General features: G+C 40.7%; 2 protein-coding genes across 8 annotated transcripts in view; one reads left to right on the forward strand and one right to left on the reverse strand.

Moving 5' to 3' along the window:
- pld3 (phospholipase D family member 3) overlaps positions 1–7,623 on the reverse strand; it is a 20,213-nt gene extending 12,590 nt beyond the window's left edge. The window contains exons 1-2 of one of the 5 annotated variants that reach the window (XM_012968284.3): positions 7,600–7,623; positions 2,821–2,891 (exon numbers count right to left, since the gene is read on the reverse strand). In XM_012968284.3, the coding sequence (XP_012823738.2) occupies positions 2,821–2,874 (54 nt within the window). In that variant the 5' untranslated portion in view covers positions 2,875–2,891; positions 7,600–7,623. 5 annotated transcript variants of the gene reach the window in all.
- blvrb (biliverdin reductase B) lies at positions 7,613–26,878 on the forward strand. 3 transcript variants are annotated; one of them, NM_001102799.1, is given in 5 exon segments: positions 7,613–7,688; positions 23,221–23,382; positions 24,157–24,246; positions 25,262–25,393; positions 26,508–26,876. In NM_001102799.1, coding segments are annotated over 5 exon segments (561 nt in total). In that variant the 5' UTR covers positions 7,613–7,672; the 3' UTR covers positions 26,669–26,876.
- Positions 26,879–27,228: the final 350 nt, after the last annotated feature.

Consider the following 27,228-nt stretch of genomic DNA (forward strand, 5'->3'; position numbering starts at 1 on the left):
ATATGAATTCAGGAGGCTTTCCAGATATTTAGACCACCATACCTTAAGTCCCATACCTTAACTCTGCAAATAAAGGAAGGATTCACCAAATCCACTATTTTTGGGTTCAGCCAAATCCTTCATAAAAGATTTGGCTGAATTTGCAAATTAGGCTATGGAAGGGTTAAATAGAAGAGCACTTTTTTTTTTTTTTTTAACTCTTGTGTTCATGTGACAAAAGTCACATGATTTTAAAGGAAAAGTAACACTAAATTTTTTTAAGTAAAAAATCTATTCTACCCTGCTCCAATAATTGCTCTATCCTGCACACCATTTATTGTTTTGAATGCTTTATTAGAAAATACCTTCTAAAACTTTGCTTCCGGTCATTTCAAATACGGCGATAATGCCTCTGCACAATCCACATCTCCTCCTAGCCTTCCTTCTGTACTGGCAATCAATTGACTCAAAATTTGACGGTTTTGGAGTCGGGCAAGGAGGAGATGTGGATTGTCGCATTGTGGATTGTGCAGAGGGAAGATCGCCGTATCGCCATATTTTAAAGCAACGGTAACACCAAAACATGAAAGTGTATAAAAGTAATTACAGTATAATGTACTGTTGCCCTGCATTGGTACACCTGGTGTGTTTTCCTTAGAAGGACAACTAGTTTATATAAACAAAGCTGCTGTGTAGCTATGGGGGCAGCCATTCAAATGAGAAAAGGCACAGGTAACGTAGCAGATAACAGATAAAACCCCATTATATTCTACAGAGATTATCTGTTATCTTCTATGTAACCTGTGCCTTTTCTCCCTTTTTCCAGCTTTAATGGCTGCCCCCATGGCTACACAGCAGCTTATTTATATAAATTATAGTAGAGTTTCTGTAGCCAACACACTAATTTTACCAGTGTAAGGCAACAGTGCATTATATTCTAATTACTTTAAAACACTTTCATTTTTTGGTGTTACTGTTCCTTTAAATGACCGGAAGCAAAGTTTTTGAAGGTATTTTCTAATAAAGCATTTAAAATAATAAAACTGTGTGCAGGATAGGGCAATTATTGGAGCAGGGTAGAATAGATTTTTTACTTAAAAACATTTAGGGGCTGATTTACTAAGACACGATTTCGAATCCGAATTGGAAAAATTCTGATTGGAAACGAACATTTTGCGACTTTTTCGTATTTTTGCGATTTTTTCGGCGTCTTTACGATTTTTGCGTAAAAACGCGAGTTTTTCGTAGCCATTACGAAAGTTGCGCAAAGTCGCGATTTTTTCGTAGCGTTAAAACTTAAAAGGCGCGACATTTCGCGCAAGTTTTAACGCTACGAAAAAATCGCGACTTTGCGCAACTTTCGTAATGGCTACGAAAAACTCGCGTTTTTAAGCAAAAATCGTAAAGACGCCGAAAAAATCGCAAAAAATACGAAAAAAAATCGCAAAATTACCGATCATTGCGAAAAAAACGCAATCGGACACATTCGGCCCGTTCGTGGGTTAGTAAATGTGCCCCTTAGTGTTACTTTTCCTTTAAGGATTCTGATTTGGTTCAGCCAGGCATTAGGATTCGGCCAAATCCTGCCAAAAAAGGAAAAAACCTTGGCTGGATTCGTTGCATCCCTACAAAAAGTGATTTCAACAATAAATAAACCCAACTGGACTGTTTTGCCATCAGTGTGGGTTTATGCAGCTTAGATGATTAGGGATGAAGTACAAGGTACTGTTTTATTACAGAGAGAAAGGAAAACAATTACAAAAAATAGAATTATTTGCTTAAATGGATTCTAGGTGAGATGGCCTTCTCGTAATTCAGAGCTTTTTGAACAACAGGTTTCCACATAAGGGATCCCATGCCTGTCCAGAGAAACATAAAACTATCCCTTAAACTCTCCAGAAACACTTAGTTGCACACAAAGGCTTACTACAAATGGAATCTTTTTTGTTTATACTTTTTAATTTTATTACTGTACCTACATATTTATAGAGGTTTGAGGCTTTAGTGCTTCTTTATATTAATATTCTAGCAGAGTCCAAGAAACATGTCCACAGCTTCTCTCTTGCATTACAAGAAGTATTACTTATTAAATAAGCACTACACATGGAATGGTACTACTTTGCATGCTTTTACCAGATACCAGCAGAAATGTCTGTTCATATGAAGGTGACACTGCAGATACGAGGACTAATGTGTATTATGTTAATTGTTCTCCCAGCAAATTAAGTACTATGTGGTTAAGTATGAATAAGAGGTAGCAAGTGACATGTGAATCAGCTGGTGCCATGTATTTTTCTACTTGTCTTTTAGCCCCATATGCTTCCTTGCACACAGGCATCTTTAGGTGTACCTGATGAGCTTGCACACAACAATTTCAGTTGACTGCTACAGAAGACAAGAGGGGGCAATTCCCCCTCTTATCCACCTTCCCTTGTCTGTATATGGGGTCCAAACAATGCCTGTCCCAACTGAAATATGACTGAATTTCTGAAGGCTGCAAAATACAGTCAGATGAGGACTGATTTGGGTAGTGGATGTGGCCCTGTCCTGACATTTCTTTGTGGGGCCAACTGTGATCCAAATTTTTCTGTTCACCTGGGGGGGTAAAGGATTGGATAGCTGGAGTTGGCCCACCTCTTTGTTGGCTGTATCAGGCCAAGTTCAGGTCATATGGCCACATCACCAAACAAGCAGATATACCCATGTATAGCCAGCTTCCCGCTCATATGAAAATATTATTATTTTTTTAAAAAGTAGGGGTACAAATGCAATCAAAGCAACATTTGGAGATTAAAAAATAAATTATCCATATGTATTATGTTTAAAATACTAAGTACTTACTTGTTTGTACTCAACTTTGGGATTCATTGCATCTCCAGATATCCTTTGAATCATGGCCCAGCTTCTTAACTCTGCAAACAGAAATATGTGAGCTAAAAAACAGTGTGTGTAGTGATATGTCCCTGCATGCGAAAAGTCTGTGTAATCAATTTCAGTGTACTAAAAACGCTTACATACCCAAATTGAAATCAGGTGACTAGTCAAGGATCAGCCGACTCATTTTGGTTATGTGCTAGGGACAAAAAAGTGAACCAAGGGACTTGCTAAATCTCCCTATGGTTAGTCACAAGACCAGTTAAGCAATAGAAGCAGCAAAATACATTCCCCTTTTGCGTAAGACTGGGCACACTATTATGGTGAATATTTATCAAAGGTTAAAAAAATGTAAGCAAAATTGCTGGCTAGTGCATATTCTACTGAGGGTAATATCCACCACAATGACTGTAGGGAGTCTCTGAACATTTTGCAAAAAAAATCTTAGAACCCATGTGCACTTAGAAATCATAAAGTTGGTAGCTAATTCAATAAGGCTAGCAATGAATAAGCACTGGGGCATAAACATTACTATTTAACTGCCAGTACTTTACCGATCCACGTGGCACAAATTATAATATCTAGATTTTTAACACATTGATACAAAACACAAATGAAAATGAAAAGAAATTAACTCTGCAATTTTGTGCCAATAAGGTTCTCTCATCCCAATACACTGGGATGGAAAAAAGACTAATAGATGAATATATAAAAGTTTATGTGCTGCTGTGCAGCAAGATCCACCACACAAATAAGGAGGTGAGCATCGCATTTACATGTACAGGTATCGGACCCCTTATCCAGAAAGTTCTAAATTACGGAAAGGCCATCTCCCATAGACTCTATTTTAAGCAAATAATTCACATTTTTAAAAATTTCATTTTTCTCTGTAATAATGAAACAGTACCTTGTACTTGATCCCAACTAAGATATAATTAATCCTTATTGGAGGCAAAACAATCTTATTGGGTTTAATTACTGTTTATATAAATAATGTTTTTGCAGACTTTAGGTAAGAGATCTGAATTACAGAAAGGTCCCGAGCATTGTGGATAATGGGTCTCATACCTGTAGAACTACACAGAATTCATTGTTGTGGCTGTAACTATCACATGGTGCAACTGTGCTTATCCAGGCAGACCCAGAGCACTCAAATCTCTGCAGCTACCTTTCCTGATGTCCTGTCAACAGCAAATGGAAGCTGTATGGTAAGTGTATCAGTTAGGGGGCTCTAAATTATTATATATTATTTATATATTATATATATTATTATAAGTGGCACAGCATCCCTTAACAAAAAAAAAATATACATCACCCCACCATGGTGAACTTGTTTGTATTCAAGCGGCCCAGCCCTCAACTACCTGCTCCTCCAGAGCTATGCAATGGTCAATTGCCCAATTAAGCAAAAACTGCACTTGTACATGTGACACAGGATCACTTATGTGGGCCTGGATTTTTCGCTGAAGCAAGTTGTTAGGGGCAGAAGGTTCCCCCCATACTCCAGTGGCCTGAAAGAACATACTCTCTTTGGGTCTCCTTTCAGTACTATCTATACAAGCAAAAGCAACTTGGTAACGTTGTGGGAGGAGCTCAAGTTAAAAAGCAGCCATCCCAATGGGCACAGGGAAGTAAAATGCAGCCCTACATGCATGTGCTAGGCAGGCCCGGACTGCCATAGGGGCTGCAGTGAGAGGGCAGTTTGGGCTTCTGTGTACGCAAAATGCCAGGGCCTGTTTTGAATCTAAGTCCAGACAAAGTCTAGGGGGGAATTCACAAAAGTGGAAATAGCCCTTTTTTTGGAGTAAAAGTGGTGGGAAAACTGGTGGAAAACACCTTTTCCATATTCACAAACAGAAATTCGCCTAAACTCTAACTCAACCGCCACAATTTACAGACACTTTTGTGAATTTGTCGTTTAAGTGACATTTACACGAAGTTTTAACAACATTTTTTTCCTACCATTTTCAAAATGGAATAAAGCTCAGTGTAACTCTGTCAGACCAATTCTAAGCTCTTCTGTTTTGTTTCACCGAGTCTCTATTCACACCTCTGGTAGAAAAATGTAATTTATAACTTATATATATAAAGTTTATATAGGTTTTTACCTCACATTTGCATTGTTATGCTAGCTTAATGAATGAGGCAATAATAACATTTTGAGTGAAAATATTGTATACATTTTTATTTAAAGGAAAAGTAAAGCCTCCCAGGCAAAGGTTTAGTTTTAGCAGCAGTGCCCCCTCTTTAATCACTTCACTAACACTTGCCCCAACTTATCTGTGCCTCCATAGCATGTCCAGAACTACAGAGTTGATTGACAGCATTGGCCCCCTCCCTTTAGCTGTGTCCCTTATGTTCTCCACAGCCATTTTGGTGATCAGTAAAGAGCACATGCACATTGGCACCCAAAATGGGATATTGGGGTACAAGGTTGGACAGGCCCAACAGGGCACTGGATAAAAACCCAATAGGCCCTAGTCCTGTTGGACCTCTTTTCACCGGGCATGTTGGTGTGTGGGCCAGATTGCTGCTGACCAGTAATGAGTAGGGGCTAGAGGAGAAGGTATTTAGACCCTTAAATCTTGTTACAAAAGTGGAATTACACAGAAATATAGGAAACATTAAAAAGCCCAGCTTGTCCTGAAAAAAATTATGTATAGTTTTCCCAGGCAAACTAAAATTACCCTTCAGGAAATGCCTCAAAGTGAAATGACAAATGGTAAATGAAATGCAAAATCCTGCTGGTAAAATCCTTATTCCAAGGTTCATGTAGCTGTGGGACTGGGTTTGGTGGCACTGACAGATTTACTAACAGCTAAAGACAAAGTCCTGAAAAGAAAAATGTCAGGAAAATAACACAATCTGAAAACTGTCTGTTTAAAAGACAAATTCACAAAAGTGGAGATAGAGGTTTGTGAATAAGGTGGAAAATCCAACAGATCTATCTCCACTTTTATTTTGTCTCAATATCACCACTTTTGTGAAATCTTCCCTAGGTCTTGGATGGAGAGGAGGAGGCCAATGCCAGATGGCAAGTAGCCTTTAAAGGGCAATAAAAGTGAAAATACTAATTTTAACTGACACACTGAGCTACTAGTAGCAGCTACTTTTTTATGGCTACTAAACTCCAGAAAATACCATGCCATAGACAATACTGAGAATTGTCTCTGCTAAAACACACAAACAAAAATATTTATTTGAAGACAGATGTTTTGATTACAAAGTGTTTGTTGCCAGTTCTGTGTGTTGAGCCACCTTGTTGTATATTGTCTAAACAGAGCTCTCTATTTATTCTATTCCTGTGGAGCCTTAGATGATACATGCACCAAAACTTAGGCTATAGATATTTTATATTGTAATGTGTTTAGTTACAAAGCACTGCCAATGTACACAATGTTTTACCAAGCGCTTTCTTCAGCTGCTGCCAAAGCAGGTTGATTTCTGGTCTGGGAATTACATACCTCCCAACATTTGAAAAATGAAAAGAGGGACAAAAAAATTTGGCGCGCGCAGGGGGGGGCAAAAATTTTTGACCATGCCCACTTTTGTGGCCACGCCTCAATTACCACACCCCATTTTTTTTTTTTTTAAATACTCCTTTTATATAGATGAAATGGTGGGATCAGACGCAAATGTGCTATACCCTCATACTGTACTACCTAAGGAAAACCAATATAGCAATTCCTACATATAAAATACAAATATAGAGAAAAGGCGGTCAGTTATAAGTGAGTTATAACTATGTATAAGCTTTGCCACCCATACACAGGTGCCCCCCCCATACACAGGTGCCCCCCCCATACACAGGTGCCCCCCCCCATACACAGTAACCCCTCAATACACAGAGCCTCCATACATGCTGCTGCTTCTTCTTCTGCAGCAGCTCCTCTCTATATGCGGCTCCTTGTCGGTGGAGCCAGGCCCTTTTATAAGGTTGCGCAAGGCCTAAGGTTCCCAGACTTATAAGGGCCCCTTTTAAATGTCTGCTATATTTTATGAATGAGCGATACTTCCCCTGCATGCTGTGCTCTGCCAGAGATTCTCAGGAGTGAGAGATATATGTTAGGGGTGGGAAGGTGAAACTGCCCAGCACACAAATAAAAGCAGCAGCCTCTTCTGCCTGATAAAAGACAGAGCCCCCTCAGCCCCTCACCCACTGAGCAGGAGAGGAATGCAGCCAAAGCCAATAGTTAACCCTTGCCTGTCACAAATGCTCCTCCCAGGACAATTAAACATCAAGGTAAACCTGTGAGCTTGAGTGTAGCAGGGGAGATTGAAGAGTTAAGGGGGTGGGGCTTTATTCCCCGGAGCAGAGCAGGCACAGCAATCAATTAAATGGCAAAGCTGAAAAGTGGGACATCTAACAGTGAATCCGGGACAGCGGGAAGTGCCATAAATATTTAGCGGGACGGTTGGGAGGTATGGAATTATATTCAAGACACCTTTACGTGACAAATAACTTAATGGAAGCACTTTACATTCCTGATTTGGGTGACTCAGTGTCCCATATATAACATGTAAGTTACATACCACCCAACAGTCCAGGTTTTTCTTAAAATAACCTGCAGTTCCGGATCGCTGTTTAAAGTCCCGCAGCACCATAAATGCCTAGCTCCTTTGCTGCAGTCGGACATCAAATCCACACTTCTCAAATCTCTTCTCGCGGGATTATGACGTCATGCAGATGTCCCGCCTGGGGGGGTGGCGAGCTAGGGCATAGTGTGTTATTGTCATAGAACATACCTCCCAACCGTCCCGCTTTTAGGGACAGTCCCGATATTTATGGCACTTCCCGCTGTCCCGGATTCACTGTTAGATGTCCCGCTTTTCAGGTTTGTCATTTAATTGATTGCTGTGCCTGCTCTGCTCCAGGGAATAAAGCCCCGCCCCCTTAACTCTTCAATCTCCCCTGCTACACTCAAGCTCACAGGTTTACCTTGATGTTTAATTGTCCTGGGAGGAGCATTTGTGACAGGCAAGGGTTAACTATTGGCTTTGGCTGCATTCCTCTCCTGCTCAGTGGGTGAGGGGCAGAGGGGGCTCTGTCTTTTATCAGGCAGAAGAGGCTGCTGCTTTTATTTGTGTGCTGGGCAGTTTCACCTTCCCACCCCTAACATATATCTCTCACTCCTGAGAATCTCTGGCAGAGCACAGCATGCAGGGGAAGTATCGCTCATTCATAAAATAAAGCAGACAATTAAAACGGGCCCTTATAAGTCTGGAAACCTTAGGCCTTGTTAACATGGCTAGAAATCATACCGCCCAACTGGCCCGCTTTCCGCAGGACAGTCCCGGTTTTGGTAGCGCATCCCGCTGTCCCGGATAGTTCCATAAATGTCCCGCATTTCCGTAATGCGTGACATTAATGGAACTATCCCTGACAGCGGGATGCTCTGGCTGTAGTCAGGCGTTCCTCTTCTTCAGTGGCTCCTCTCTATATGCGGCTACTTGTCGGTGGAGCCAGGCCCTTTTATAAGGTTGCGCCTGTGCGTACTGATGTCACACGCACGCATGCGCGGGCGCAACCTTATAAAAGGGCCTGGCTCCACTGACAAGGAGCCGCATATAGAGAGGAGCCGCTGCAGAAGAAGAAGCAGCAGCAGCAGCATGTATGGGGGCTCTGTGTATTGGGGGGATACTGTGCATGGGGGCTACTGTGTATGGGGGTGTTACTGTGTATTGGGGGGTTACTGTGTATGGGGGGCTACTGTGTATGGGGGGGCACCTGTGTATGGGGGGGGCACCTGTGTATGGGGGGGGGCACCTGTGTATGGGGGCACTGTGTATGGGTGGCAAAGCTTATGCATAGTTATAACTCACTTATAACTGACCTTTTCTCTATATTTTAATTTTATATGTAGGAGTTGCTATATTGGTTTTCCTTAGGTAGTACAGTATGAGGGTATAGCACATTTGCGTCTGATCCCGCCATTTCATCTATATAAAAGGAGTATTTTTTTTAAAAATGGGGTGTGGTAATTGAGGCGTGGCCACAAAAGTGGGCGTGGTCAAAAATTTGCCCCCCTGTGCGCGCCAAATCTTTTTGTCCCTCTTTTCATTTTTCAAATGTTGGGAGGTATGATAGAAGGTTATTGTTTGTACTAGCAACGAGAATGTGCAAGCGTGTGCTTGTAACTAATATTTGTTCTACTTGTAGAACCTGCTTTCGGGAAAAAATAACCTTTTGGCATTTTCTTGAAGGTTGTTAGCCATGCCGCTGCTGCCAGCGCTTCAACTCCTAATATTATTTGGTCACAATTGAGCTATTTTCTCTACTCACTGGAACCCATCCTTGTGCCAGGGATCACTGGGACGTCTTTATATTATGAAACTTTTGGGCATCTTAAATGTTATTGATATGAGACACCACATAAACACAAGGGCGTAGTAGAACTAAAATGTGGCCATGCCCTGTGTGTGCAATATAAACAGTTTATGCAACACTATAATAAGCAGTTCGTATAAAGAGTTCCATGATTGTTGTGCTAATAAGACATTCAGTTTATTGAGAATTAGTGGTGTTTGCTTTATTTAACCCCTTCCCACCTACCTGTCCCTGCACTGTTCTGTCATCGTTTGATACTAAAGCTAGTTCTTCTAGTACTTCTTTCATAAGTTATGTAAACTCCATAACTTTAGGGGCCAAATAATATTGCTGTGTAGCCCAATAACTAGTCAGTAGTAGTTCATAAAAATAGTAAAAACAATGTGGGGGGGCGTGGCCTGACCACCGATGTGAGCGCACGCACTTGTTAGAGCTCCGCTAAAGACCCTGCACAAATCCTGATATAACCCACTACCAACCCTTCGTAACGGAGTCGGAACCTCTTGCGAGGCAGCCGCTACCCCAGAGAGAGCAGATGGGGCAACATAAGGCACACAAACGAACCTCGGAGGCTGCAGCCCGTCTCGAGAAATATGCCCAGGAAACAAACCAAAATGGCGCCGATCCGGATCAGGCCGTGAGTACCGCTGAGAGTGCTGCATCCACAAGCACAAACACTACACCTGGGGCAACCTCGCATAGCGCGGAACCCACTCTGCATGATGTGATGCTAGAAATCAGAGCTGCCAATAGCTCCTGTACCTCGCTCATCAACACTAAGACAGAAGAGATCAAAATAGATCTCTCCATTATAAAATCAGACCTGCAAAAACTGCGCGAACGCACCACGGCAGTCAAGTCTCGCGTCAGTAACTTGGAGGACACCTGCAGAGACTTACCTAACCAGTACCGAAACCTACAAAAGCAACTTGCAGACTGCCTGAACAAAAACGACGACCTTGAAAACCGGCTGCGGCGCAGCAACCTGCGGTTTGTTGGTGTCCCCGAACGGGCAGAAGGTAACACCCCAGAAGCGTTCCTGGAAACCTGGCTCAAAGATACGTTTGGTGCTGCGCAACTCTCAAGCATGTTCTCTATCGAGCGGGCACACAGAGTTCCATCTAGGCAATCACCACCAGGGGCACCTCCTAGACCCTTAATTGCTAAACTGCTAAATGCCCGGGACCGTGACAAGATTCTTTCTCTGTACCACAGAGACCTTATCCGCACACCCTAGCACTCCAAACTTATATGCCCGGTGCACACTGCTGGAGGGATCGGCACCCTCCAAAAATAGTACAACCACAAAAAAAGCAAATGGCACTCAGGGCTGTAAACAAGGGAAAACCCTTAAAAAAATTTTATTGCGGAGGTGCAACGTTTCGGGGCAACGTGAGGGGTCACGTTACCCCGAAACGTTGCACCTCCGCAATAAAAATTTTTTAAGGGTTTTCCCTTGTTTACAGCCCTGAGTGCCATTTGCTTTTTTTGTGGTTGTAAGATTCTTTCTCTGGCCAGGACGCAAGGCCCTCTGCGCTTCCAAGCATCCACTATTTCCATCTTCGCTGACTACTCCATGGAGACAACGCGCAGGCTTCCTGAGCTGCAAGACCAGACTACGAGAGGCCGGTCTTCCCTATGCGATGCTCTACCCTGCCCGACTCCGGGTGCTAGCTGAAGGCCGCTTTACTTTTTTTACCGCGCCACAAGAACTTAATTCGTGGCTGGATGCTAAAGGAGTGTGTCCTCACAGGCCCTAGCAGACTCGGCCTAAGGATACCTCAGTTGAGTTCCACCTTCTACCTCCTTGCCTGACCAGGTCTTTACACAACGCGGGTTATGTATTACTATGCATTACTGTAAGGGTCAATGCGAGCCTAACGCATTAACGATTACCCTTTGCTAATGTTCTAAGCTTTAACACCAGTTTCCTTTAGATGAAGCTTAACGGAGTGGCGTGACCCACCCCAATACTGAATAGAGTTAACGTGTTAGTTATGGGACAAGTTCTACCCAAAGTTGGGAACCGGGGTGGAAGGGGAGGGGGGTCGGTTTGTGGGGAAATTTTTTCTATGTGTTATTTCTAAACGTGAATGTTGGTATAATGTCAATATGCTACTATATGTATGGTGTTATGTAACATATGCAAGGAGGTGTACCCTTAAATACTTACCCAATTTCAGACCATGACGATTAGGCTAACAAGCTGGAATGTGAGAGGTCTTAACTGCCCGATCAAGCATAGATTGGTACTAGATTTTCTTAAAAGACACTCCACCTCAATAGCCTTCCTTCAAGAAACGCACCTGACAGGCTCCAAAATCCTAGCCCTTAAACGCCCGTGGGTGGGATGGGCTTACCATGCCACCTACTCCACACATTCTTCCGGGGTGTCCATTCTTATAGGCAAATCGGTCCCCTTCAGGTTCGAAAGCGTCAAGACTGACCCCAAGGGCAGATTTGTTTTTCTGCACTGCTATTTCTACTCTTGTGAAATACTCCTAGCCAACATCTACATCCCTCCTCCGTTTGACGGAGAAGTAATCCGCGCCCTGGCGGACCACCTAGCCCTATAACCGAGAGCGCTGGTGTTGGCAGCTGGAGACTTCAATGAAGTTTTGTCCCCTGAACTAGACAAACTATGGAAGCACCCCACGAGGGCTCCCCCTAAGGGTACCCAGCTCTCTAGACTCATGGCCTCTTTAGCCTTAATAGACCCATGGAGAGAAACCCACCCCAGGGTGCTTCAATACTCATGCTTTACCTCTGCCTGTTCGGCATTATCCAGAATAGACATGGCCTTTATAAATACAACCGCGATTCCATATGTAGTTGAAACCGCTTATCTCCCCCGTGGTATCTCAGATCATGCCCCATTCCAGCTCAAACTTGAACTCCCACATAAGATTAGGTGCTCACGCCCCTCCATAAACCCAGTATGGCTAAACATCCTGGACAACTCCAAAATAGTAGATAACTATATAAATGACTTCACAACATTAAACCAAGCAGCAGACTGCATTCTTCCCTTTTGGGACTCCCTGAAATCCTATATAAGGAGTGCCATATCTGCTGAAATAGTGGCTTTTAAAAGCCAGGCACAAAAAGCTATACAAGCTCTGGAGTCACAAATTTCCCACTTAGATGCAGCAGCCGCTATCTCTCCCTCTCCAGAGAACTTAAAACTCCTTAGCGATGCACAAAATAACTACACCCAAACCATCAAACAAAAAGCACTGAACAAGCTATACTTCACCAAAACAAGCATATATGAACAGGGAGAGAGGGCGGGTAGAATGCTAGCACACTTGGCCAAAGCCCACACCACTCCCCCCCCCAGTCCCAGCGCTTAGAGACCCCTTAGGTAATCTACACACAGATCCCCAGGCAGTCCAAGCAATGCTGCTCTCGTTTTACACAGACCTGTACAAAACCAAACTTACTGCTTCGGAACCAGAAATTAACTCTTTCCTTGCATCACTAGCTCTCCCAATAATGCCTCAAGAATACAGCGCATACCTGGACTCTCAGCTCACTGAAATAGAGATACAAGAGGCCGTAAACTCCTTTCCTCTGGGTAAGGCCGCGGGGGCAGATGGTCTCCCTATAGAAATATACAAGAGGCACTCTAAACTCTTAACCCCATTACTGCTTAAGCTCTTCAAAGAGGCACTACAACTGGGCCAGTTTCCCAAGTCCCTCTATGAAGCGGCAATCGTACTCCTCCCCAAACAGGGCAAGGACCTGCAACTATGTGAATCTTTTAGGCCAATCTCTCTCCTCACAGTGCTAGCCCGTAAACTGAGTAGAGTGATCACCAAAATAATTCACCCCGACCAGATAGGGTTTATCCCAGCAAAAACCGCAGCCCTAAATACCAGACGGCTGTACCTGAACTTAACACAAGCCCCTGCTGGTTTGGGAGGCAAGGCCATTGCAGCCCTGGACATCACAAAGGCATTCGACACAGTCGAGTGGCCCTACTTATGGCAAGTGCTTACCCACTTTGGGTTTGGCTCAAAATTCATCCAAATGACTCAGCTCCTGTACAAATACCCCATGGCCAGGATTCGCATCAATTCCCTTACTACTCCAGCATTTGCGTTATCCAGGGGCACAAGGCAGGGGTGCCCGTTATCCCCCCTGCTTTTTGCTATAGCTATAGAACCCTTCGCACAGGCAGTGCGGGCACACCCCCAGATCACTGGCTTTGAGTTACCGAAAAAGTACAACTTTATGCAGATGACACTTTAGTGTACTTAGGGGACAGGGGCCCCTCTTTGAGAGCACTGGTTGAACTTACTAAGGGGTTTGGTAGGATTTCAGGGCTGCAAACTAGCACCGCTAAGTCAGTTTTGTTCCTAGTGGATAAGCAACAACCAAACGAACCTCTAGACTCATGCCCCCTCCAGATCTCTAATAAGTTTACATACCTGGGTATACAGATTGCCCTCCCAGTCTCACAATACCATAACCTCAACATAGAGACCCTTCTCCAGTGGGCGCAAAACAAATTTAAGGCCTGGGAAGCGTTGCCAGTAGGTCCAGCGGGGAGAATCCAGCTGATTAAAATGTTCTTGCTACCAAAGGTCCTATATGCGCTTTGGCACTCCCCAGTATACATCCCAAAGAAAGTATTCGCCCAACTAAACTTATTGACTAGCAAATTCATCTGGGGCACCTCCAGGCCCCGTTTGCGCCTAACTACTCTTATGAAACCTAGAGATGGGGGGGGCTGGCACTCCCAGATATGTACATCTATTATGTTGCTGCCCAGCTAACACACATTTCTCCTATGGTTCATCCAGATATCTCTCCCCCGCTATACCAATTGTGGGCGTTTATATCTAGCAATCAAGGTTCTCCATGGCCCTCACTGCTGACCAAAAAATTGCTCAAGAATGCCTCTCCTATATTGGTACTCCAAAACAGAATACTACAGGCCGGGCATAAGTTAGCCAAGTTGGAGCAATATCCACCCCAAACTCCCCTCTGGCATAACTTAGATTTCCCTTTACTGGCACCGCACAACCCTCCCAGAATCTGGTACACGCTCAACCTTAATACGATTGGGGATGTCTGGGCCGACAACCGAGTCATACCTCTTCAACAACTATGCAACAACAGACAGCTCCCCCCTGCGCAATGGTTAACGCACTATAGGCTGGCAAGGGCCCTCACCTCCCAATCTGCCCGCTCTAGTATCACGGTAGCCAACTCTCCAATTATTGACACCCTGTTAATACCAGCCCACAAGGGTAAGATCTCGACCCTGTACAAACAACTATATAAACCACAGCATATAGACCCTGAGTTGAGTGTGCGGGATGCGTGGGAGGGCGATTTGGGTGTTCTTTCTGACGGTCAATGGGAGTGGATACTTGCTACCCCAAAATTGGTGTCATTCGCTACAGGCATAGCCTTCTACAACTGTATCTAATCCATAGAGCTTACTATACTGTGCAAAGGCTCTATGCTATGAAAGTACTTACTTCACCCTTGTGTTTGAGATGTGGTACTGAAGTAGCCACACTAATACACACCCTTTGGGATTGCCCGTGCCTAAAACAATACTGGGGCGACATCCTGGGCTGGCTCACAGCTGCTATCCCGGGCTGGGGCACAGGCACGGCCAGAAATTGTCTATAAACTGTTGATTTAAATGAAAACCTGGACAGCCATATAAAAACGTTTATTCTGAAAGCAATGTTCCACGCCAGGAGAATACTTAACCTGCACTGGAAAGACAGGATACCCCCAAAATCTCTAGAATGGAAAAAAGCCATGGAGGATACTGCAGCCCTTGAACGGACAATCCTGGATAAAAGAGGGAAAATACTTACCTATATGCAAATCTGGAGACACTGGACAGATTGCCTCGGCACCCCAGTCCCTTTCTCCCCAGGTGACCCCCCACTGTTAGCTAGTGCCCCTCAGTAAAACCCCCCAAGGCTCTCAACGAAACAGAACTCTCAGGGACTGAACTCTCATTATAACCGGCATTCATTTATACCAATGCTATTTTTGTATGTTTTATTGTTCAATAAAAATATTATTGAAGGAAAAAAAACAATGTGCTAATAAGTCAGGGTCAATGGAGTTTATGCATAAGTTACATAGGTTTCTTTGAGAGTAATGGAAGTTTTTGCAGAAGTTACATAAATTGCATAAGCATATGGGCCAATGATGTTGCTGTGAGGCCCAATAACCACCCATTCACCTGCTGAAAGTTCACGAAGAAGACGCTGATATAATTCAATAAATAGATCCCAATATAAATAGCTGATGTTACTCTATAATAAGCAGTTCACATAAATAGAATCAATAATTCATGCATAAATAAGCCTGTCAGTTAATTGTTACTCACTTTGTTGGTTGGCCTGTCTGTCTTTTCTACACAAGTCACATTAAGCAAGTTATGTAGGTCTAGGCAAGTTATGTAGTTTTCTAGGCAGTTTTTGTGGAAATTAAGTAAATTATGTTATGTAAATTGGCGTAACTCACACAACATAACTTACACAATTTGCACAACTTTTGCAACGCAACCAGGCCCCCTTATGATAGGAGATTTCAGGGGGCCCCGCATAACATGACTTTCCCCTTGATGGCGGCCTTGCCAGGGAACAAAAAACCCACTTCGTGTTTTTTGGGGGGGTGCCAGCAATAGCTGCTACTGGAGTCTTGGAGTCTCTGCTCACAGTAGTTCACCAAAAGTACATTTTTTGTACTACTCGCAGCTTCCAGGGAAAAATGAATAAAAAACTTTATCTTCCTGGTGATTACCAGCACAATTTATTGTTTTGTCTGTGCTCAGAGTTGTTTCGACAAGGAAAAAAAACACTTTCCTGGTGGCCAAAAAACCTGCTGCCAAATAGCCAGATTTTTCACAATTTGGAGATAAAACAATGGCTGTTTTAGAAGAAAACAATGGACGAAATTAATAAAAATGAATCAACTTCATAGGTTTTGTTTTTACTGAGGGTACCAGTAGTTTTGTGCAAACTATGGGTAGATTTTATACAGTTTACATACAGAACAAGGGCTAATTTAGCAGTATACAATGAAACTGACCAAATTATATTGAGTTTTTAGGCACATTTTTAACATTAGTATCATAATGTTTTATGAGGAAACTAGGGCCAGTTTATAAAAAGTTAAGGGACAAAAAAGGCTAATTATGGAGAAGAGTGAGTGAAATTGATTAAAAATATTTTTTCTTACATTTTAATTTGGTCCTATGCAGATTCCCTGTCAATTTCACAGCAGACCTTTTTGTCAGTGAAGGGGTTTCCCCTGGTGTTGGACTACACCGGCTGTTAACCATAAACAGACTGTTACTGTTAGTTCCCCCCTGTGTTTTATATGAAGACAGGGCCAAAGGTGAAAAATGACCAGACGTAGTCATGAGTTTTTTGGCTATTGGAGTGTTTTCTAGAACAAAATACATTATGAGCAGGCTCCTCTTCACAATACAGCTACAGGATGACATCTGAGTATATTGACACCATTATTATTACCCATATTCTCTTGTCTTGCCAATCTCATTGGGGATTTTTGTTCATCTGCCTGCCAATGGCCAGTGTATTTGTTATTACCTAGCTGACTCTATCTCCATTCACATGACCTACATAATAGTAACAAAATCTCCCTTCTTCCCTTTTGGGAACTGACATTTGCAAAAACTACAACACACAACAAGCAAGTAGAAAAAATATATAAGTTGTACCAGTAACATGTCCACAAAGAGCCATATGCATTTTGTGTTGCAAGGCACTTAATTGCAGGCTTAACAAATAGGAAATTATTTAACGACAAACTTGCCAATGGGAACTGAGAAGAAAAAACTTTATAAACATGACAACAGTTGAAATCTTTAAATTCATACAAGTGGAAAATGTTGTATTAATAAAGAAAATCCATTTAGTTTATTTTGTATCAGAAAGCAGTATATATCACGCCTTCCTAGCTGTATTCTCTCAATACCAGAAACTTTTAAAAACAAGATCGCTATTAAAACAAACAAGAAAACCGTTACTTTAGTTATCCGTTTGGATCCAATATCCCTAATATGTTATGTTTCCCTATATGTTCTTTTAATATCCATTTCAGATTTTGGGCACAGATTTTTATTTTGGGCACAGATTTTTATTTTGGGCACGGCTATGTTTGTTTTCTTGTGTGTTAAGTGTACCCATTTATTGTACAACACTGCAGAATAAGTTGGCAATTTAATGTTTTTACATGTCTTTGATGTCTGGTCATGTTGAAAGGTCAGAAGGTTCAGAAGTGTTTGGTTAATACACATATTTACCAATCCAGATCTTTCTGTCCCTTTTGCAGTTTCAGTTGCATAATTCTAGCCTTGAGACTGTAAAGTTGTTTTTTTTTTTTTTTTTTTAATTAGGTTACATCTTTTATCAGTTTTGAAATTATCCTTCATATCTAAGTTGGTGATATACTGGAGAGAATACAGTATATTTCTCATTTTACTATCTGCTATCTACTAGCTGCAATAGGGTATTACATTTTTGACTGGTTGTTGCTTTGTTTTTCTGCTGCCCAGTAGCACTTTCTACAAACTGACTTTATTTGGCAACTATTTATGCATATTTCATTTTTTAACTGTGAATTATGGAGTATTTGGTTCTAATAACAATGTATAGATAAACCACAACCATATTCCTGCATGTTTATTAAGTACATTTAGAGGAAGGTAAACCAAAATTCAACAAAGTGAGACAACAGCCCAGAGTCCCTGCACCACTGCAATACAGGGGGAATTTGCAAAAGTGGCATTAAGACAAAAGTTAAATTAAAATCATGTACATTTATGCCAGAAATTCATTAAATGGCAAATTTACAATTGTCAAATTCCAAGTACTCCAAAATATTTTGAAAAACACTGACGTAAAGCACTAGTTTAACTCCATCTTTCTGAATTTATTACTGCCAGCAAACTAAATTAGAAATGCAAAAAAAAAACACTACACTACCTTCAAATTTTGTAAACTGTTCTCCAGCTTAGTCTGGAGAAATTTGGTACACAAATTCAACGACAAAAAATGTAACTTTAACTTTTTGTTCCAAGGTGAATCTTTGGCCAATGCTCATTTATTTGTTAAAGAAGAAGGAAAGATGGAATCACTGGGGAGCGCCAAAATGTTAGGCACCTCCCAGTGATTAAGATTGCTTACCTGATACCCCAGGCTGGTGTGGCTATTAGCAAAAATTGCACCAGCCTGAGGTACATGCAGGCAAGCGATCCTCTTTCTTCTCCTTTGGCTGAGATCCTGGGGCCCACGCATGCGCACTAGAGACAAAAAGCCAACTTTTTTGTTGATAACTGGCCTGCATGTACCCTGGGCCGATGGGTTTTTTGCTAACAGATTGGGGGATCAGGTAAGTGAATACAATCACTGGGGGGTGCTTAACATTTTGGCAACCCCCAGTGATTCCACCTTTCCTTCTCCTTTAAATGTACTTATGGGCTGCATTGTAGCTGGGAAGGGTATGTGTTTGTACTGGAGTGATAACAAATGTGCAAGCGATAAACAGTAACATGAAATGCAGGGTGTGTTCCTTAAACAGCAAATGCAAATCTGAACTGAGCATTAACCCTTTACTATATCACATATCAGAAGCTGCCTGAAATATAAAATATGCATGAATGCAAAGTGCTACAATAGAAACCAATTATTATAATAATATAATATTGAGCACATGAAGATGTATATATGTGGAAGAAAATATAAATGAACTCACACTATATCTGTGTACCAAAACCAAATGATTTTATAAGGTGAAAAGCCTTTCTGTTTCAGTAGCAGGCCTTTGCCAGAAGACACCATTCCTTTGATGCAAACTCCACTGTGCAATTTTTGTACCCCACAATCAAAGTTGCAAAATAACAGGCCAACAAAATTCTCCAGATCTTCTAAATGTGTCATTGCTTCTCATCATCCATAGAAATAACTTGAAAAGACTCAAAGCAAACCACACAATGCGTAAATACGCTAGAAAACGCCTTACCACGGATTTTTCAAGCGTTTGCCGAAATACGCCAGTATTTGCACAGCAAGCTATTCCTATGTATACACAAAGGCAGCTGTCAGACCTAGCGGAAATACGCAGCGTTTTTTACTATTTCGCACTATTAGCACCATGGAAACAAGATTTGCTACATCACCAGTACTAGGCTGAAAAACGCCATAGTCAGGGGCTGTGTGGCTTGTGCGGCGTTTTTAGGCTGAGAAAATACGCAGCGTAAAAAGCCACGTGTGGCATCAGCCTTAAGTAGAACAAAAATTGCCCATCAGGCAATGTATATCTATGGGGTGGCTGTTTTCAGATGCTTGTTGATTGTTTTGACCTACTATTTTGATGAAGCATATACGCCTGGATATAAATATATTACAGGATAAATATATTACAGGATGAACTACACAACATAATGAATGGAATACATTTGGGGAATGAATTAGGATATATATATATTTTTCGCATGGATATCTATTTTTGAGTTCATGTGAAAGGTGACATATAGCCACCATGTTAATAGAGATCTACAATGGTTTTATTGTTCTAATGATTTTACTGATCTTTATAAATTGCATATACATTTTATGTGTGTTAAAGATTGGGCACCCTAGGGGTTAAAATACACCTTATGGGGGTGGGTCTCACTTGTGTATTTAAGGGTCTGGTGGGTGTGGAACACTTGTTATAGCTTCTGATGAAGTGGCAGTAGGCCACGAAACGCGTTAAGCAAATGGTGTAGTTTTGTAACATGTTTTTAATGGAGACAAGAAATAAAGAATATACTTTTTATTGAAAAGCAGTCCTGGCGTGCTCCATCCATCAACATATTTTTCTTGTATTCAGATGCTTTAACACTGCGTTTTTGGGCTACTTAAAACACAATCCTTAAAGCTCCCCAAAACAGCAATGTGTGCCATCACCTTTAAAGCACAAGTAAAGGTGTAATCACAGGGGAGTGACAATTTATAGTTGCTAAGCTCACTCTGACCCTGGGTACTATTCTACTGAGCACTGCACCATCAAATTGTTCCTGTCCCAGTGCTCTTGTGGCTGCCCTTCAGTTTGTAGCACCTAAGGTCCAGTTTCACTCTACTGCACATACAGGATGGCACCATTGCCCACCTAGAACAGGACCCTGGGCTGGTGTGTTTTTCAGCAAAGAGAAGCCCTGGCCTGGCATCTAAGGTTAGTGATAATCAGGAGGTACCTAACAAATTGGTACCCACATAACTGACCTGTTTCTTCTCCTTTAAAGCATAAAGAGGTAATGTAAATGATGTGTAATGTCTGTATAGCACTGTGGGGTAAGCACTATATAAACAGACGGAATTTTTTTTAAAAAACTGACAAGGATCAAGAATCCTCTGGCGACCAGCCAGGACAGCTGTTTAAAATAATATTGGCAATGTAAAACTGTTAATATCATAAAGAGGAAGAAAAAAATAGTAATTAATAAAATTGCTCCCCTTATTAATACACATCTAGGGAGGCATTAACGAACCCGCAACTTTTTTTGGGTCTGGGTTTTTGCAGCAGAAAAAGTTGCAGGAAAAAAAGTTGCGACTTCTTTGGGATTTATTATGCGTATTTTCCTGCAACAATTCCTAATCTGAAAACTCTCAACCTAAAACCTTTTGAGGTCATGTAGAAGTCAATGGCAGATGTCCCTTCCCTGGAAAATTTTTCTTTGCTTCAAACTTTTGGAGTTTTTCTGATTTTTTATCCTGATTTTTATGCAATAGTTCAAAAAAGTTGTGGTTATTGCAACTTTTCTGGGACTTTTTCCTGCACGTGCTTTTTCACTTCGGATTTTTTGATAAATGTCTGACATTGTGGAAACAAGTCAATTTGTAGTTTTAAAAAAATTAAATTGAGATAAATTTGAGTTTTAGTAAATCTAAATCTGCCCCCTACAAATAATGTGCAGAGAGATGTACCACACAGAGAGTCTTACTAATGTGCACAGTAATGTTTAGCAAACATGTTAAATGAAACTGAAGAATATTGCACAAACATTGAACAGTCCTTAGTATACAGATCTGTGGGTGTGAGAGGGTTAAACTGATGTGCTGACTCACACAGCCTTCCTCCTGAGGAGGAGCCGAATGAGGGTTTTGTATGTCAAAGAGCCTGGATACATGTTGTGACAAAGATTTCAGTCTTAACAGACACAATGGCACCTAAAAATATTGCCATTTTCGGGGCAACTGGAATGACTGGATCTGTGACACTGGCACAAGCTTTGAATGCAGGTAATGGCACACTGATTCTGGGTACGTGTATGAGTTCCTGCATTGCAGCTACCTAATGGAAGCAGATGTACATAAATGGGAGACTTCTAGAGAAAATGCAACTGCATTTTCCATGTGTCACCCAAAAATGAGGCATTATCGTCTATATTTAGGATAAAATACACCAGCATACTAAATCTAGAACTGTGAAGAGAAATATGCCAGCTGAGAGAAGCAGAAACTTGTTAACATAAGGAACTGTGTGCAGACTGGTAGTGCAGTGCTGATCGCATACTCTGTAGCTTACAGTGTTGTGTAACAGTGATCACCAACCCCTTGGATGTTGCTCCCAGTGGCCTCAAAGCAGTGCTTATTTTTTAATTCCTGGCTTGGAGGCAAGTTTTAGTTGCATAAAACCCAGTGTAAAACCAAACAGAGCCTTCTATAGGCACCCAGTCTATATAGGGGCTAACAAATGGCCAATTATAGCTCTTAATTGCACCCCCAGGAATTGTCTTCATGCTTGTGTTGCTTCCCAACACTTTTTCCATTTGAATGTGGCTCACAGGTATAAAAGGTTGGGGATCCCTGGTGTATAACTTGAAGCATAGAGTTGGGTGCACTTTCCCTGCAGAAAAATATAGCAAATAAGGAAAACTTTAGTGGTGTAATCAAATACCTCCAAATATTTGTTTTGGAATGCAGGCAAACCAAATGTTTCCCATCCCCTTCCTCAGTGGTAAATGCATATCCCGCAGAGCTTGTAGATTAATGTATTATGACCAGACCCACTAATAAAATAAAAATTCTTATTTGTGCTTCAAGACAGCAATGCTTATTAATTATTTAACAGAGATGCTATAACATCCATGCTATAAGAGTAGTTAGAAGATACTAAGAGGCACATTTACAAATCCACGAATCCGAAATCAGATTGAAAACGAAAATTTTGCGACGTTTTCGTCGGCGTCACCTTTTTCCCGTATTTTGTGCAATTTTTCCGTCACTGACGCGACTTTTTCGTATTTTGCGCGACTTTTTCGGCACCGTCGCAATTTTTTCGTAATGAGCAATTGTAAACGGTGGAAAAACCAATCTGATTTTTTTGCGACGGCAACGAAAAAGTCGCGACAATTCGCAAAAAAGTCACGATGGCGACGAAAAAAATCGCAAAAATACCGATCATTACGGAAAAAACGCATTCGGACGTTCGTGGATTAGTAAATGTGCCCCTAAGTCTGACAGCAAAACTTATTTAGGACCAACTAAAACTTTGGGAACAAGGTTTTTATTTTTTAACTGCTTATCAGTCAGTGCCCCGTTGGGCCCCCTATACCTCTTGCCACCACTGGCAGTCACCAATCAGTAATTATTTTTCATCTCTAGGATTGTAGTTTTATAGGATATTTTCTATGCCAATGTAAGCAATGTGGCAGATCTCACCTGCTTGTTTATAGAGAAAGAAAGATGGCGTAAGATGGTGTAATTTCTAGTGACTTGTTGCTGCTCCAATCCCCTGAACAGAATGAGTAAAGTGAAAAACTGCATTGTAATTAATCCACAGTAGGTGAATCTGTCCGCTTTGGATGTGAAAACACAAATAGTTTGGCAGACCAGTCAGCATTTATTATATAGGATATTATTTTTTGTTATTCCATAGGGATATAAAAGTGTTTGTACCATAAGAGAGATCTCTCACTGACTCCTTAATAAAACAAAATGTTTTTGGTTAAAGTATATGATTATAAAACAAAATGTTTTCGGTTACAGGATACAATGTAAATGTTCTGGTGAGAGACCCAGCCCGCCTCCCATCTGGACAAAATCCGACCACAGTCACAGTTGGAGACGTACTAAATAAAAATGATGTTCTGAAGACACTTAAGGGACAGGAAGCTGTAGTGATTGTATTGGGAACAAGGAATGACCTAGGTAATATCTATGAGGGTCCTATATTTATATTGAGTCTGATCCCTTTTCTACATGACTAGATGGTATATATATATATATATATATATATATATATATATATATATACTGTAGATATATGAAAGGAAGATGACACTAGTTAGCAGGATTACTTTTAAGGCATACAGCAAATTTTATTAAAAGGACAAAATAGGGACATAGCCTTTCTTAGTTGTAAAACATGCTGACTTATTCAGCATTTTGCATTATTTTGTATTATTGAAACAATGTGGTAGCAAATTGCAGGGCCAGAATAGGGGTAGGCTGAAGAGGCACCTGCCTAGGGCGCAACCATGAGGGGGCGCCAGGTAGGTACCTCTCCTGCCTACCCCTAGTCTGGGCACCCTTGTTATTGCCCCTGCCGTTTGTCATTGTGTGGTTCGGGCAATGACCCCCCTCGTGATGGCATAGGTGGCTGAACAGGTAGCCTAGGGTGCCCAGTTGGCTTGGCCCGCCCCTGGAAAATTTACAAATTAACTGTTTTGCAGGATTTGTTTCAAGAAGCCACTAGATGGTGCTATAGTTCAGTCTTTCTGACTACTGTAATACATATAAAGTAAAAGTACATTAAATAATGCCTCTATACTTATATATCCTGCTAAATGGTATTTGTAATTTTGCACCTTGCATCAGAAGATGGTATAATTTATCCTAACGCCACTGAAAATTAAACTATGACTTTATCAGGCCCAAAATTTAAAATATGTTGATGTAAATCATTATTTCCTTTCCACGAAGGGCCCACCACCATGATGTCAGAGGGGACTCAAAATATTGTGGAGGCAATGAAATTGCTTGGAATTCGCAAAGTGGTGGCTTGCATGTCATGTGAGTATTTAAACTGCTGCTTGTGAGTCCTGTAGGGCAAGTTTTCATTTCCCATTTTAAACCCAGTATACATTGCTGTATACAGTGTTGTATACATTAGGCCTGTCTGATAGAAAATCAATGTGTGGGTTAAATGGAGAAAACACTATTTTTAATAATTTCTTATAATTATTTATTGTAGTTCTTCCTAGACCCCCCCCCCCCCACTATGGTTGTAGTGGTAATAAGATTACAAATAAAATATATATGTATTTTTTTTATAGTATATGCATTATTATTATTTTATATATAAGCTGCACTCCAAGGGGTGAACAAATAATGATTGCATTAAACAAAAGTCAAAAGTCCTTGTATTACCCAGCAAGAGCAGATATAAATACCATTCCAATACTTTGATTTTACCCTATTTAACAAGACTGCAATGTTTATGTCCCTGGTAAAGAAATGCATAGTACAAGTATGGGGCCCCTTATCCAGAAATCCATTATCCAGAAAGCTCAGATTTATGGGACCCATAGAGCAAATACTCCTTCATTTTTTAAAAATGATTTCCTTTTTCGCTGTAATAATAAATAGTACCTAGTATTGGTGGTTAACTAAGCTGTAGCCTATTGGCTAGAAAACAGGGGCAGATTTATTAAAATTCATATTTTCAAATGTATTTCAAATGATAAAACTTAAAAGTGTGTTTATTTATCAAAAAAACAACTGCCAATCTGTGGGCTCTGGCAAATGCCAGAGGGGCTGCTGTAACATGCCATAGACAGTCACCATTTATTGACCTGTCTGCCAAATTTCAAATTAATCTCAAAAACCCAAATTACTTCAATTATGATAATACAACTCCCAATGACTTCTAGATAAACGTGCTTTCATTTAGAAATCTTTTATTCATGTTTTTGAGTTTTTGTTCAAAATCTCAAAATTTGGACTTCGGAATTTGTAATTTTTGTCTGTAAGCTTTCTCTGTTCCTTGAACTGTGGACTTAGCATGTATTTTTTGTTTAAACTCCAGCTTTTCTGCTGTGGGACATAGCCAAGGTCCCACCTACTTTGTTGCCAGTAACAGAGGATCACATACGAATGCACCAAGTTCTTAAGGACTCAGGCCTGGATTATGTGGCTGTGCTGCCTCCACATATTGCAGGTGACTACTACCAAAACATTCCTGTTTGTTGATATAAATATATAAATGTCTGAATGCTTATAGGTTGCAAATTTAATTATGACCACCTTGGCTAGAGAGTAGAAGAAAGGGACTTTTATCTATAGATCAATCTCCAATTGTGCAAGGCAACACTACTGATAAGTGAAGTATACAAAGAGAATGTATTTGGGCATTGATAAGGTTCAGGAGTGATTCTATTCCCTTAGCTGCCCTGAAGTGGAGAGAGTGCACTTGTGCTTGTTGCACTAGAAGAGCCTAATTTTCAGTTTAATAACTGGATCAGTTATCTGAATGAGAACTGCTTATTTTGGAAACTGTTGTGCCATAAAGTACTATTTCAAAAGTGCTATCAAAACATTTTGCCATATTATTGGCTTAATATTTATTTAGTCTTGTATGAAAAGCTGTGCAGTGAACATTTAGAGAGGGAGGAAGTGCTATGTGAAGAGATCAATAGCAAGAGAGGCCCTTTTGGCACATTCTTAGAAAACATTATTGGTGGTAAGAGAGGAAAAATGCTGTGTGAGTTTAATTTACATTTTTTACAGAAAGCCTGAAATCAATGGTGGAACCAGAAGTTACTGGGCCACACAGCTAAATTATTTTGGGGGCACCAAAATTTGTGAATAAGACATTTATCATCAAATGGAACTATAAGTCATTACACATAATTTTAAGTTGCTGGGGCTCCCACTAAATTTTTCTGGGACCCCCATTTTATCCAAAAGATGCTGGGCTTGGATTTATATCTCACCAGTTACTGGTGAGCTACAATTAAGGAAAAGGGATAATAATCAACATTGACTATCTGGGTTCCTCACTACTATTATGCTTAAATCCCTACCTTTTCTTGTAGGTCTTTGATCACTATTTATTTAGTGCTCACCATTTTATTATCCCCACAGGGCATGAAGATTAAATAAGTGTATGTTGAAGAAGGCAAACATTTGCATGGGGTTTATAGAGATATAATTAATGGATCAGTTTATAATTAATCAATTTATAATACTGTATGATGTAATAATATATAAAATGTAAACATTAAAACACTGTCCTATCATTTGATGTCTTAACACTTTCCCTATCTATGCAGCTGACAAGCCATTTACTGGAGAGTACACAGTGACAGTCGGAACCCGTGGTGGCAATGTGATATCCACACATGACCTTAGTCATTTCTTCCTTCAGTGTCTGACAACAAATGAATATAATGGGAAAAATGTCACTTTATCCCGGGACTATTCTAACTTGTAATACTTTTTCTGTAGCAAAAACAACGCTGGCAGAAGTGTGAGGTGATGCCAGTTTTATTTGTCCTAATAACTAAACATTTCAAGTGCATTTATGTATTTCTTTTTTTAGAAATGTTTGTTTTTTTCTGATATTTCACAACATACATTTGTGGTTTAAGACAAATCCTATTTTCTTTTTAAATAAATTGTAATGTCATGATTTTTCTCAATAGTTTTGTGAACAATTTGTTCTGTTATTACAATTGGGTTATTGGTTATTTTTTCTCTTCAAATGTGTTAGGAGAAATTGCCATTGTACTTGACAAAAGATTATTCATACAGTTCATTGTTACATTTATTACATATTCACGAAGTTACATTCTACATATATTCCAAACATACTATAGCAGGTCAGTTAAGCTCCTCCCACCTACTATCGGCTCCCCTATCAGGCTGAGTTCTAGGGAGTACTACATTAAGCTTACTGTCAGTGATCAGGTGCGCAGCCACATAAATGCACTCTGTATCTTTGTCTTTTACGGCTGATGACAAACATGGCATATTCTTGTAAATGGAGAAGCA

This window comes from Xenopus tropicalis, chromosome 8 (assembly GCF_000004195.4).
Source record: "Xenopus tropicalis strain Nigerian chromosome 8, UCB_Xtro_10.0, whole genome shotgun sequence".
NCBI lineage: Eukaryota > Metazoa > Chordata > Amphibia > Anura > Pipidae > Xenopus > Xenopus tropicalis.